The sequence below is a fragment of the Equus asinus genome, chromosome 16 (genome assembly GCF_041296235.1).
Source record: "Equus asinus isolate D_3611 breed Donkey chromosome 16, EquAss-T2T_v2, whole genome shotgun sequence".
In the NCBI taxonomy this organism is placed as follows: Eukaryota; Metazoa; Chordata; class Mammalia; order Perissodactyla; family Equidae; genus Equus; species Equus asinus.
Genome location: NC_091805.1, coordinates 1,110,279 through 1,124,432, shown reverse-complemented (window position 1 = coordinate 1,124,432; position 14,154 = coordinate 1,110,279). Strand labels below are relative to the sequence as shown.

At 42.9% G+C, this 14,154-nt stretch overlaps 1 protein-coding gene across 11 annotated transcripts in view; it reads right to left on the bottom strand.

Annotated features, from left to right (window-relative positions):
- NFIA (nuclear factor I A) overlaps positions 1–14,154 on the bottom strand; it is a 348,179-nt gene that overhangs the window by 106,317 nt on the left and 227,708 nt on the right. For all 11 annotated transcript variants that reach the window (XM_070486374.1, XM_070486375.1, XM_070486380.1 and 8 more), the window contains one exon: positions 10,625–10,699. In XM_070486374.1, the coding sequence (XP_070342475.1) occupies positions 10,625–10,699 (75 nt within the window). The remainder of the gene's footprint in view (positions 1–10,624; positions 10,700–14,154) is intronic.

Here is a 14,154-nt window from a genome sequence, read left to right as displayed (position 1 = left end):
GATGACAGCGCACTGAGTTTATAGCTTGATCAACAAGAATCAGCAGGGAGCAGTGACTGAATGACCAGTGCGGCCAGCCTATTGCTAATGGCACATATCCTCTGAGAGACTGCATTCTGTGGAATTCAACAAATCATCATGGAGCGTTTCTGATGCACAGGCGCTGTTCCAGATGCTTGAGATCCACCAGTGGACGAGATGTATAAAAGCCGCCGCTCTTGTGGGGTTTACATTTTAGTGATTAAGAATCATAGTCGTCCCTTCCTGAAATCTGCATGGCTACTAAACAATAAGGCACGATGATCAATAAGCAACCCCCCAAAAAGACTATCAGATTTAGCACTCAATTTCTAACTTATAAAATAACTACTGAAAAAAAGAGCGGTGTATTTCCCTCCAGATTCCATAATCTAATGTACTCACTGAGACTTGGGAACGTGCCCTTTAAGCCTCCAGGGGAGAAAAGTCCAATAGCAGCACACGTTTCTACGGGCCCAGGACAACTTCGTGTTGTTCTGCATTCTAGTGGCAAAGATCTTGCAAGAAAGTCCATATCACTCACACAAAAGGAGTCAAAATGGGAAAATACTTGTTCTTTCTATCAAAGGCACCGTTTTAAAATGCACAATGCTATGAAAACACAAGCAAATCTGGAATCATCGTTAAAGGGAATTAACTTGGAAAGTAATTTATGGCAAGAAAATTCAGCTCCTTTGTTATCTTCCTTTTACTGTAATATGCTTCCTGAACACTGCCTATAAGAGAGGACTTTTAGAAAGAAAAAGTAAGTATAGTAAAATTAACTCATTTTATCAATTTGTGCTCTCGGCCAGCGTTTCCTGACTATGGCTGTGAGGGGCTGGAAAACTGATGAATCTGCGTGGGAAAAGAAACCTGGGTCCATCACCTCTGTAAGAGGTACCAGGACACTGGCTACTGTCGTTCAGACGCCCTGCAGACAGCTGACCACTTCGATGTGAGCAGTTCTGGGTCAGAAAAACGACCACACTGCAGTCAGTCTGAAGTGAATGGAAATCAGTCATAAAGGTACTTTTTCTGCAGCTTCTACGCCACAATCTTCAGCAGCAACCTGACCAAGCAGATTTCTGATCTGTAAACCGTATACTGATCTTGGTCTATCCTTCCTTTCTAAACAATCTGACCAAAGGCAGGTCGGAGGCATGGCCTTCTAGAATGGAGCATAAAGAAAGGCACTGAGCTATACGAGGACTTCCCTCTCTGTGAAAATGAACTTCCCTGCTATCGTAAGATTTAAGCAACGCCAAGGGAGCATTAAGTGCCAAAAGCCTGCAGAATGTTTTAACTCCATCAAAGGTATCTGTTAACACAGAGCACTGTTTTTCACACATCCACATTTTGTGGACATAAGTTAAGGAATATTGTGTGTTTGTGGTGGAAGGAGAGGTAAACAGAGGAATTTTCATTTCTAAAAAAAGTTTTCCTCTTACTAAAATAGGGCTAATTCACTGATGATCTCTTCCCTTCCTGCTCTGAATCATGAAGACGGTTTACCTTTGATAGATAATCATTGCGAGTTCCACTTGTAAATTATGTGTATGCAGGCACTCTATTACCATAAAGAAAGCTCACTCTTGAACTTAAAGAAACTTAGAAATCTACTCTGCAAAGAAGAAACTGTCTCCTACTTATTTCTGTATTCTCCTCAGCACACAAGGCAGCATGCTTCAGATATTACACATGCCACAAATGTTTATTGAACTGAATTAAAATTATGTGAACATGTTAATGAAAAATAGCTAAGACCTAATATTTATCAAGTATTTATTATGTGCCAGGCTGGTATATTAGGTCTTTTACCTGAATTATCTCATTTCATCCTTGCAGTATCCCAAGGGGACATGTATTTGTATTATTCTATTTACAAATGAGAAAATTACCTGTAAGGGGTCTGAACCCAGATATCCCTAGACACCTGCCCAAAGAAGCAGAGGATAACTTACGTTTCTAGTCTCCCTTCTATCACTCCTCATCACTCACTGGGGAGATGAGTTCAACAAGATGTAAATAAAAAATAATTATCACTATCACTTGAATGGCAAAACTTCCATCTCATCATCCTCCGTCTCACTTCTTTGTGTTTAGAGTTCTGAGTGTCAGTCAGAGCTGGAGGGCCTTATGCGTGGTCCAGGAGAGCGATGCACGGCACATCAGCAATGCTGGCTGATCTCCTGCATTAGTGGTTTCTTCCTTTGGGACTGAAATTGACATTCTGCCCCTTAGAGTACCATCTCATCTTAGCTTTTGGTTGAGGTCAGGTATGTACTCATTCAGTGTCTGATACGGCCTCAGCCATGAGATAGTCTTCTCTGACGGGGGATGGATTTGATGGCCTAAGAGATTTGATCACCACAACGATGTATAAACCAGGGAAGGGCTTCTAAACAAGCCCCTTAACCAAGAGAGCATGGGGATTGTCTGACCATTAGCTATTAGGAAACCAAACTCTATCAACAGTCCCATCCCAATAACCTACAAATCTAGTTGTCTACAGTAATAGTTCTCAATATTTTCACCAAGAACTCTTTTTTTTTCCCTCTTCCATCTATTGAAAAATCCTGGATGTTAATATGCACTCATATCAACCATATACTGGATTAACTCAGTTCCAGTATTTGACCTAATGCAGGGCTTTGCTTAGTGTGGACTCCACTCGTCTCATCTAGACATGTCTACAGGGTCACCAACGACAGTCTTTCTAACCGGCAAGAGTTAGCTAGGATGGTTAGGATGACATATTCCAGGCCAAATCTCAATGATATCTGTGGTCTTATGGCGGGGTGCTATAGGATTTCTTTCAGGCTTTTGGAAATCCCAAAAGTGCCTTTTAGTTCCCCAACGTCACCTATTGGATATGAACATCTGCTCTTAAAAAAATTGAGGCTTATGAGTGCATAAGTAAAGGTACTAAAAACCACGCTGTCAGTAATGACCTCCAGCACGCTCCTGTTACTCACACAGAATGTTTATGTCCACAATGTAAGAGAAAGCAAAATTTTCAAATACTGTAGAACTAAGTACTACTTTAAAAATTCTGATAAAAATAACCAGGGTGTGGCTAGCCACAGAAACAGCTGTTAATGTGTCAGTGTTAGGTTGAGAATTCTAAAACATCTTGCTATCTATTAGATGTTCTGGAAGAGAAATTTCCAGAATAATGCAGAAGCAGAGGCTTTGGCTAAAAAATTGAGAAATAAGAGTTTTCTGGCTTCCTAAAGCCAGACGGATTAAAACTCGCACTGGCATGCACTTATTCCATCAGAATTATTAACTCGGAAGGGGTCACTAGAATGGTCCTTCTAATAAACTGACTTTGAGAACAGTGAGTTCTAAAATCGGCCCTTCTTAATTTATACACCCACACACGCATTCCTAATAAATCTGACGCTCACGGGCCAGCTCCAGGATCAGCTCTGAGTACACAGCGACAGACAGGGACGAGGTTCTGTTAAGCAATAATCACTGTGGTCAACACTGCTGAGCATCTGCCCCACGCCACACACTGGATGTTGTCTCACTTAATCCACAGGGCGCTTCTGAGAGGTATTACTATTTCCAGTGCTCAGACAGGCCCAGTACAAAGTTGGCATTTAATAAATATTTGTTGATTGAATAAATGATTGTTACCTATGAGAAGAACAACACAGCTAAGAGGGGTTAAATATTGCCCAAAGTCACATAGCCAAATCCCCAACTCTGCATCCTGCACTATTTTATGATACCATGCTGCCATCTTGCATATAGATTTTATATAATATATTATACATAGGAAGTATAACCAACAAATTACCCAGAAAAGATGAGAAATAGATGAACATATGAATAGAGATCATGATAAATTAGTATGTACATCAAGGTGTTTTGTGTTCTGCATCTCCAAGTCAATTCTTTACAGTGTGGTTTTTAGTAAACCTTTATGTATGCACTCACAAGCCTCAATTTTTTTAAGAGCAGACATTCATATCTAATAGGTAACACTGGGGAACTAAAGAATGTTCACAGTCTGGTAAATTTAGCAAGAGCTTCAGCTAAGAAGAGAGAACAAAAGGCCCTCAACCCTGCCCTAAGAACTCTCTCCGCCGGCTCTGGCCAGGAAGGCTGCAGGGGATGAGTGCACAGAAGGGACTTGCCTTCTCGCAAGGCGCTGACTGATGGGCCTGCCGATGTCAGAAGCTTGTTCTTTCCAGTTACGATTTCAGCCCACGTGGTGGTCATAACCCACTGCCAGGGCACACCTCAGAGAAGATACAGGCACATTTCAACTTGTAGCTAAGGATGGGGACATCGCTCACTTTATGAGGAGAGTAGGCTGGGACCCCACACTGTGCGCTGGGACTCAGAAGGACGAATAGCTTGACGAAAATTTCTCTCACTGCCAGTCTACTACTGCATTTGCTGCCAGCTTTGCTGCCCAAATATTCACCCCAAATACGTCAAGAGAATTAAAAGAAAAAATCACACAACAAAACATCCTTCTGAACTAATTCAATTTCAGTATTTGTTTTGAAAATTTATTGAGTTAGAGTAGAGGAAACCCACTAAATTAAGCCAACCAGTCTGAAATTTTTCTCCCAAAGAGTATGGCAATATTTATTATTCTCTCTCTCTATGAGGGATTGATTAAAACTAGAAAATAAACATTTCCAATGTCACAATACATTTAGAGTAAGGTGGCTTAGAGAGGAAAAGTGAAAAAACATATGGGGCCAATCAGTATTTCCTATTCCATAACTTAACAGATTTTCTTTAAAAACTGCATTTTTGGCACTAGGCATTACCATTTTTTAAAGGGACTCCCACGGTTCTGTCTGCTGCACACCATACTCTCACTCTGGAAGAAGTGCCACTGACTTCACAGATAGAAATGTGTGATGTTCACTTTAGAATTACTAGTGGAGCCACTATTGACCATCTAATTATGCCGAGTTCCATTTATAAACATAGCCAACCACTAAGTTTATGGAGACTTTTTGTGCTGCTTTAATAGGATATTGATCGAGAGCGTAGTTTGAGTAGAGTGCCATTGGATTCTGTAATGGCAGGCGAGAGGCAAGGTCATAGCCACAGCTCACGCTGGGGCTGTGGTCTATGTTTATTATAATCTTTTTGTTTCTTCCTTTAAATGCTCAAGCCCAAATGGTTTCTTTTGAAAGAAGAGCTGGCTTAAAAATATAACCCATTTTAAAAATTAATTTCCATGCAATGATCACAGCTGTCGTGTTACTTAACAGGAGAACCAATAGGCCACTTGTTCAGAACAGAAAGTTTCAGGTCAATTCCACTTTAACAAAGATCTAAAATCCTGCAACTCTTTAAATGGCACCCCGAGGGGCCAGATGTCTGGAATCTCTTATCCTATATCAACTTCCTCAGGAGTCCTCCTTTGCAAGAACATTTTGTAATTTTCAAGTTTGGGCTTGTTCCTATCAATGAGCTTCATTTTCTGATTGTGCCTGGGAGCTGAGTTAATTCTGTTGTGGTAGTTCATCACGTCAGGTTAGAATATTGCCAACAGTTCTTACTGAATTGCTGGCCAGAAAACCCAAGTGTATGGATACAGGTCCTCAAAGACACATGAAGGACCCAGAGACCTAAAAAGGCTTAAAAACGACCTGCAGTTTGGCTCTTGACGACCAACGATTCCTGTGTGAGAGTTAAAGTGCGCACATTCCTAAGGCAGAAAGCAGCCACTAGGGTGCCACCTCATGCCAGGCTGCGGCAAACGCCTGGCTCCACTCCCCACTCCACTGACAAACAGTTCAGGAATCCTGTAGCACCAGCAGCTCAGCCTTGTGGCAGAGCCAGGACAATTCGGCTGCTGGATTTTAATAGATTCTGCAGCCATGCAACAGGAACCAAAATCAGTCTGGGTTACTGAGAGTGGTTTTCACACCCAAAGATTCTAAGGCTGGCCACAGTGTACTGAGAACCCTGGCTTTTCAAAATTCCAGCGCCATGAAGTCATCCCCACCACAAGCTTACTTAACCCTTGCAGCCGGCTCAGTGCACAAACCACTGCTGGAAAATGAGAACCCGCCAGGCCAGAGTCACAACGGCCTGTGTGTATTTGTGGTTTTCCTCTTTCTCAGCGAAGTATTTAAAGGTTTCAGAGTCACTCCACCAACTTCAAGTAAAATAGTGAGCACTTTGGAAGGAAATGGGCAGAAGTAGTGGATTTTCTGGGAGGACTTTCTAGGTTCATACCAGGCAGGATATTTGACAGCCTCAAAGCATACCCTTTGAGGACAACACTGGTGCAAAATAAACAAGAGTGAGTGCAGGCAGGGAGAACTATCTAAGAGCATCATTTAGCAGCTAGTCGAGTGGGCTCTCTTTGTAACAACTTCCTGGGAGAGAGACCCATCTGAAAACGCTTCTAGAAGGCTTTGTTTGAAAATGCAGCATCATGTAAGAGCCATCTCAACAGATGGTTCCTGTCTCTTTCCTCGCAGGATCATGCTAAAACAACTCCAGTGATTCTGAACCACACGGTTAGCACTTGTAAACCCCCCCTCCCCCAAAGCAGAGGGGACTTCTCTCTTTCTCTCTGGCACAGTGTCTAGTGGTCTGTACTCCCCGTCACTCCCCCAAACAAAGCAAAATATAACTAGAATGACTTTCAGATGGTCCTATCACATGGGGAAGAGGCAGGAAGAGAACTGATATGCATTTTCTTTTATGCTACGGTACTTTCTTCACTGTGAAGGAAAAGAGAACTCTCCTGCCTTTCATGGACTCTAAATAACACAAAAAAATCAAAAGGTAGGTAGGCAGGCAGGAGAAAAGGGTGAGATGGAACTAGTGGGAGACTGCACCAGGAACCGGCCCCCGATTCCAACATCCCCGCACATCTGATCAGCATAATTTAATGTCAAGCAACCCAGCAGCCCGACCCTCCTGCCTCTGAGTGTGCGAGGCAAGGCCACAGCTTGCTCTTGGTGTTTCTGCCACTGCCACTCTGTAGTTACACGTTATAAACACAAACTTAGCACGTACGGATTTCAGTGAATCCTCCTGAGGAAATTCTGAAATAGCACCTCCCTCCTCTATTAAATTTAAAAGGAGGAAAACTAAAAACAGAAACTAACTGGAAACCTGGGGAAAGTAAATATTTATATTAGCAAATTTAAAAATTGAATACTAAAGATACAGAAAAGGGGAATATTTTCAAGCTAAGGCCACCATTAGCATGAAATTTCTAGGCCACATATGTGGTCGTAACTAGGTGTGATTGGGGGTCTCAGTGGGGCTGGGATAGGTAAGAAGAGGTTAAGAAGAAATTTGCAACACAGCGAAGAATTCTAAGATGCTGAGGCCATGAAAAACACCTAGATAAAAGGCAAAACCACAGAAAGAGTTCACAGATCCCTGGCTGGGGATGGGGAGATGAGGAGGCAGAGCAGAGGGATGTTCAGGGCAGTGAAACTACTCCGTATGATACTATAACGATAGATACATGTCATTATGCATTTGTCCAAACCCACTGAATGTACAGCCCCGAGAGTGAGTCCTAATGTAAGCCACGGACTCCAGTTGATAACAGTGTGTCAATATCAGCTCATCAACTATAACAAATGTGCCACACCAACAACAGATGTTAATAATAGGGGAGACTGTATGGCGGGTATATTGAAATTCCGAAATCGTAAACCTAAAACTGCTCTCAAAAATAAAGCGTATTCATTTAAAAAAAATCATACCTGAAAACAAATCCAGGAAAAATATTTTTAATTAAGTATTTTACTTGTTTTGGTTTATACTTTAATAGTTTTAACCTTTTTTTAATGCACGAATTAATAACTAAAAGTTTATCAATTCTAACATGAAATGGTTATTCAATAGAAGTACAGAATCACTGGATTTTGCTTAGTTCTGTAACACAAGTATAGGAGAAGTCATGACAAAAATGTCTGCAGTCAGCTAGCTGAGTACAGCAAAGTAAAAAGGCAAGTTCCTTAAGCTCTCTGAGCACCACGATTTCCTTCATCCGTAAAAGTGACAATAACAGCAACCGTGGGACGGCTGAGATGATGCCTACAAAGAGCCCAGCACAGAGCCTGCTACATGGTGTATGCTTTCTCCATGTCGGCTCCCATCATGGACCATTTTCGTGTTCCACCACGCTCCTAACAGAGTGAACATCACATGTTTAATCGAACTGTGTGCTGGTCAGCTCACTTCTATCTCCAGGTTGCAGAACGCACCCCAGCCCCACTCAGCTGCAGGCAGCGGGCGCACCACTCAAACGGTCGGGGCAGTGCTGCGAGGAACGGCGAAGGACTTCGACTCTGTCGTGCAGCTGGAGCGTTAAGTCTTTCAGGAAGGTGTGTGGCTGAGGAAACACGAGCTGGGGGATCCCCACCCTAGTGGCCAAGGCAACCCTGAGACGCACACCCTGAGAAACCTGGATTAAAGATCTGCAAGAGGAGGGGTCTGGATGGCAGCTTGGCCTGAAGCCATGGTCTAGCTGACACAGCCCAGTCCCTCTCTTGCCAAATGGTTACAGTCAGCACGAGGCCCCGTGTGAGTGAGTCCTCGAGCGATTACACAGCAGTGTGCAGAATCAAAAAGCATTCCGGAGCAGAAGGACGCCCATGACGCCAGGCATCAGCAACACAGCCCCCAGAGGGGACAGGAAACAAACCAGGGCTCTCTGCAAATCCCGACTGCAGCGGCCACGCCCTCTGGCAGGCCTGCAGGCAGGTCTAGAACTCACTTGGCAACCTGCTGTCATGGACTGAAGGGAGGTCTGATCAAGCTTGGAACTGACAAGCCTGGGGATGTGAGACCTTACAGGGACACAGGAAAGGCAGAAGAAGGGGCAAGACTCTTCTTATATGACACCAGGCTCAGGACACGATGGTCGTGAAGACCCAATGCCAGCCTCAGGGCAGCTGGGCATGGTGAAGAGGCCTTGTGCTCCAACCTCAGAGCTAAAGGATTTTCTTTGCTAAGGCCTGTTTAGATCCTAGTAAGGGCTCGAGGGCTGTATTTCCCTGTAATGCCACCCTGACAGTTATATTCTGATGTATAGACTCTATATTACTATCAAAATTGTAAGGAAATGTGGGATAGTGATCATTTTTAAAAGTCTTAAAAAGTAAAAAAAAATATATACAAATGCATTGTTATTTGTCTATGGTGAATAACTGGCTAACCAGCTGTGTGAGGGCAGCACAAAGCACATCCCAGTGTCCAAGGCTTCACTGGATGGTCCTTCCTAATACTGCAGCAACTTCTCTGTCCCAGCAGACACCCAGCCACTCCTAATGCCTCATTCCTTAGGGCTCCGACTCCCTACACCAGAACACCCCAGCATCAATCGAGAGCCTCTGACTCCAGAATTCCAGCACCCATGGGTGCCCTCCGCTGTTGCCCTGTCTCGTCTCACAATGTAGATTCTTCAGATTCCCTTGGGCCAGAGTAAGAGTATGGATTTTAGCACTACACAGACTTAGCTCAACCATTTACCCATTGTTTGACTTTGGGTAAAACCACTTAAATAGACCTGCAATTTAACACAGTGTAAAAATGTGGGTAATTTCTTATGTGACAAGTTTACTGCAAGGATTAACCCATGCAGCATCCATGAAAACCTAGCACAGTGTCCAGCAGATAGTGAGTGCTCAAGTCATTAGATTCTCTACCTAGCCCTCAACCTCCAGATCTCCTGCCCCACCTTGTACCCGACTTTCTAGTTTCTTAAGGATTTTCTAGCTTTAGGAAATAAGAACAGACAGAATCCGAGCCATGAGAGCAGGTGGCTTGGCTTGCTGGACCCAACATCTTGTCAAGAGACTGACTGGCTTACTCGGCCGCTCTCGCAAGACTGTAACACAGTGGACGGGGGCATCACCTTGAGAGGAGAATATTTATTTTCACTCCACCTCATTCCACAAAGCATTTGATGCAGCTTGAAACCAATGTTAACAATGTAAATTTTATCTACAAGTGGTATTTTCAAGTAGGAGGGGGATAAAAAGTGAAATTTTAATATTTGGTATTTATCTTTTCCTTTCATTATTGGGACCCAGAACATCATAGTCGTTGTAGGTGTGCTTTTAAATAAAACAAAGATGTCTTCGAGGGCAGGCAACAGTGTGTGTGTGAGAGACGGAAAGAGAGGGAGAGCCCTATACCTTCTCCCTGGACTGTCTGCTGATGTCACAGCAAACACAGTCCATGACCCTCTGATCAATGAATGGGGGAGACACTTACCCTCAATTCACTCTTGTTGGTGACTACTGACAAGCTGGTAATGATCTGGCTGTACTGTGCCACTCATGCTGAGGGCACTGGCATTCTCTAAAGGTCAAAAACAAATTCTTCTAAAATGCAGAATTTCTTAGAAGTCAGGGAAGACTCAGTATTTTTTTAACCAGGTTCACATCATAAACCAGGGAATATGTGAGACACCCAGGGTTTCGGTTCTTTAAGTTTTCCTGATTTAAATTCTTGGCTGGGGAATTCTTCCAGAGGGGGATGGAAAGGGGATTCTGAAAGCAGTGTGTCTCCGGCGGGCCTGGGCAGAAAGCAGCACAAACCGGAGCAGATCAGCCTGAGTCAAAGGTGACACGGTACTCACTCTGCGACACTCTCACCAGCTCCGTCACACTGAAAACACCTGATGTGACAAAACTGTCCTGGAAGCCCAGATGTCCTGGAGGAACAAAACAAAAGAAACGACGTCACAGACAGAAGACACCTGACAACGGAAGTCTAAACATTAGCTTCACTGTGATTAAAAAACGTGGTGTCTAATTTCACATTCTGCTTGGTATACAGTTCACGGGGGATGTGCAGTCATTCAGTTACGTGGATGGCTTTTGCTTTGAATCTGGAGGTTATGGAAAGCTATGACACAACAACTAGGTGGTGTTTGAAACGGTTTAAAAAAACTCGACAGGAAATCTAACACAATAGACTATTAAAAACAAATGGTCACCTTGGCTGACCTCTAGGACCTTAACATGCGGATGAAAACAGCCTACCTAAGAATCAGCCGGAACGGCTAAACTCCACAACAGCTCCTAAACGTTAATCTTTAAAAACACATCTGACTGGGATTAGCTATCCATTCATTCAAATCAAACAAGAGTTAAAGATATTCCCTTCATTTCTAGAGGCACCACAGGGTGAATCTTAAAAAGCCAGACTAGAGAAAGCAAGCCCCGAACCCTTGAAATAAGAAAACAAATTCTTCTGAGCACGAATAAAAACTTAGATTTGTCTCAAAAGAGTTTTTTGTGGATTTTTTTTGAGAAAAGATAATAAATCAATGGTTCAAAATGACAATCTTTGAATTTTGTATCTGCTTCATTTTTGCTTGATAGAATTAATTTCCTTTAAGATATTAGATATTACATCTATTATCAAGTGCTTATTTATTTTTATGGTATATTCAGGAACAGAAAACTTATAAATGGCAAGGAACACATAATTTATGACACATCGATTCCCCCTCTGCCTCTCAAGTTTCCTGACTCTGTGAGTCTCACGGAGGTGGCATCTCATGGAGTGACTGGCCCTCTGTAGGTTAGTGTAATCACCTGCTTTAAAATTGGGGCCAAGGAGAAGCTGTTGGCTGAAGGGATTTTTAAAATAACTGTTCTTTGAAATAAGAAACATACATTTAAGAAATGCAACATAAGAAAGTAGGCCAATCTAAATATATAACAAACAATCCATCCAAATAAGATTTATGTTATTGATAAAAGCTAGATTTTTGCCCATTACTAAGGGGAAGCAAGTCTACCTGTGGCAGTATTTATGCACCAGTAAATGTGTTAACCATCCATCATGCAAATAAACACATGCAAAAAATCACCACGTTTTGGAGGATTACAAATGGACCTACAAATTCTATTTTTTCTTTTGGTTACATTGGACTTTTGCATAAGAAAGATTTTCTTTACTGAGATTTAAAGGAAAAATCTAATTTTTAGGATATGCAATAATCACAAATTGCTTTTTAAAATAGAATGGCAAAATTTCATTTGAAGAATTGCTTAAGAAATTTCACTTTTCAAAACCACTCGTACCCAGGTATTTACTGACTTGTTTTTGAAAAGCGCCTGAAAAGGTGTTGTCTCTTGGATTAAGACAACTGAGAAGTAAAAATAAATTAAAAAACAGAAATTCTCTAACAAGGTCTTGGGAAAACAGACGATAACATTTCTTTCTATCGTGACAATTTGAACATCACATTCATCCCACAGACCATAACAAAGGACACCCGATCACACTGCACATTAAGTGTGACTTGAACCACAGGTAACAACAGCAAGGAGACCCACAGCTGAGCGGGGGAGCCTGGCTTGGTCCCCAGCTCCCGCTCTTCTCCATCCGTATCATCTGCTTGCAGGCTGATACTTGTTTCACTGCCAAGCTTTGAAACTCCTCATTTTAAGGACTTAACATGAATTTTCGTAGAGTGAATGTGAACACACGCACTTTAATCCTGCCCCCAAAAGAAGCAGCAATATATTTTGCAAACACGTGTGGTCTGGCAGAAGGACTTAGGAGGGAAAACCCCCGAATTCATCCCTTCAAACCGCCCTCCTGTCCTGATGGCCCCTTTTCCTTTGGCCACCTCTCAGATGTTGATGTCCTCCAGGCTGGCGCTCATCTCTTCTTATATACACACTCCCTTGGTTATTCACTCTATTTCCATGCTACCAGCTACCAGTCTTGACTGAAAACTAGAATAACATTAGTTTCCTTCACCACCGTATTAACGCTTGGAACAAAGCAGCAAGTAGGTGAATATTTGCTGAATGAGTGGACAAATGAATCCATAGGCCAATGACTCTCAAATCTTTATCCTTTGCCAAGATCTCTCTTCTGGATTCCAAACACATAAATCAAAATGTTTATGGGAATTTCTATCCAGATGGCCCACGGGTATCCTAGGAGCCAACACGTCCAAAGCTGAGCTCATTTTCTTCTCCCCCAAAATATTCTTACTCTTCTGAGTTCCCTACCTTCAATGAACTATCCACTGTTCATTTTGTTTTCTATGTTTTGGTGTTGTCCCTGACTCCCGCCTCTTATAAACACCCACATTCAACTATTCCCCACTGATTCCACTTCTTACTATTTCTTGACTCTCTGTGTGTCTCCAATTCCTCTACAACTACGGCTCAGGCTCTTCCCATTTCCCCAGCATACAGGGACAGCCTGGTAACCATGTTCTCCATCATCAGTCTTGGCTTCTCCCTCGTCCTTTCTCCACTCTGCAGCCAGAGCTGTCTCACTAACCGACAAATCTGACGACTTATTCATTTATTCAACAGATATGTATTGAGCACATACTCGGTGCCAGCCATTGTGCTAAGGGTTTGAGATACAGTCCTTACCTTTAGAGAATTTACAGTCTAGGATTACAGACAACTGAAAATCTAAAACAAGTTATTTTAAAAATTATAAATGGTATAAATGATATGAAGAAAAGAAAACAGGAAAAAGTTTAGAAAAGCAGTCAAGGAAGGTTTCTCTTAAGAGCATGACATCTGAAAGACACTAAGGAGAAAGCCAGAAAAAGAAAAGGGAATGGCCGTTCAGGCAGAGGGATTGGCATGTGCAAAGGCCGAGGGAGGAGAGAGGGAGGTGTTGGGGAGTCTGCAACAAATCCACTGTGTTCCTGCAAGAGCTCCACAGAGAGTTCAGGGCACAGTGCAACCTCTTCTGCACGGGGCACAACCTCCAGCAACTCTCTGTTTTCTTCTCCAGGCTCATTTTCATCTCGTGTCTTTCACTTCCAGCCCTATCCCTTGGTCTAAGGGAATACATGCTCCTTCCTTACCCTGGTCACCTCTTCTCCCACACTGCTCGCTCCTGAACTGCCTGTTCTTTCTACTCTTTGCTTGGCCACCACGGTCCTACTTGGCTGTGAGCACTCAGCTTTGCTGTCCTCTCTACTGGAGCTTCTTTGTTACCCCTCCTGCTGGCGCAGACTCCTGTCCCTCTTCTCAGCATGGACCAATGCGCTCTGTCTAGCTCTTACCTGGGACTCAGTAGGTGGAACTGACATTTTGTCCTTTTCTCCTGTTAGGCTGTGAGCCCCAAGGGCAGGACGCGCTCCAGAGATGGCTCTGAGTGAACACAGCTCCAATG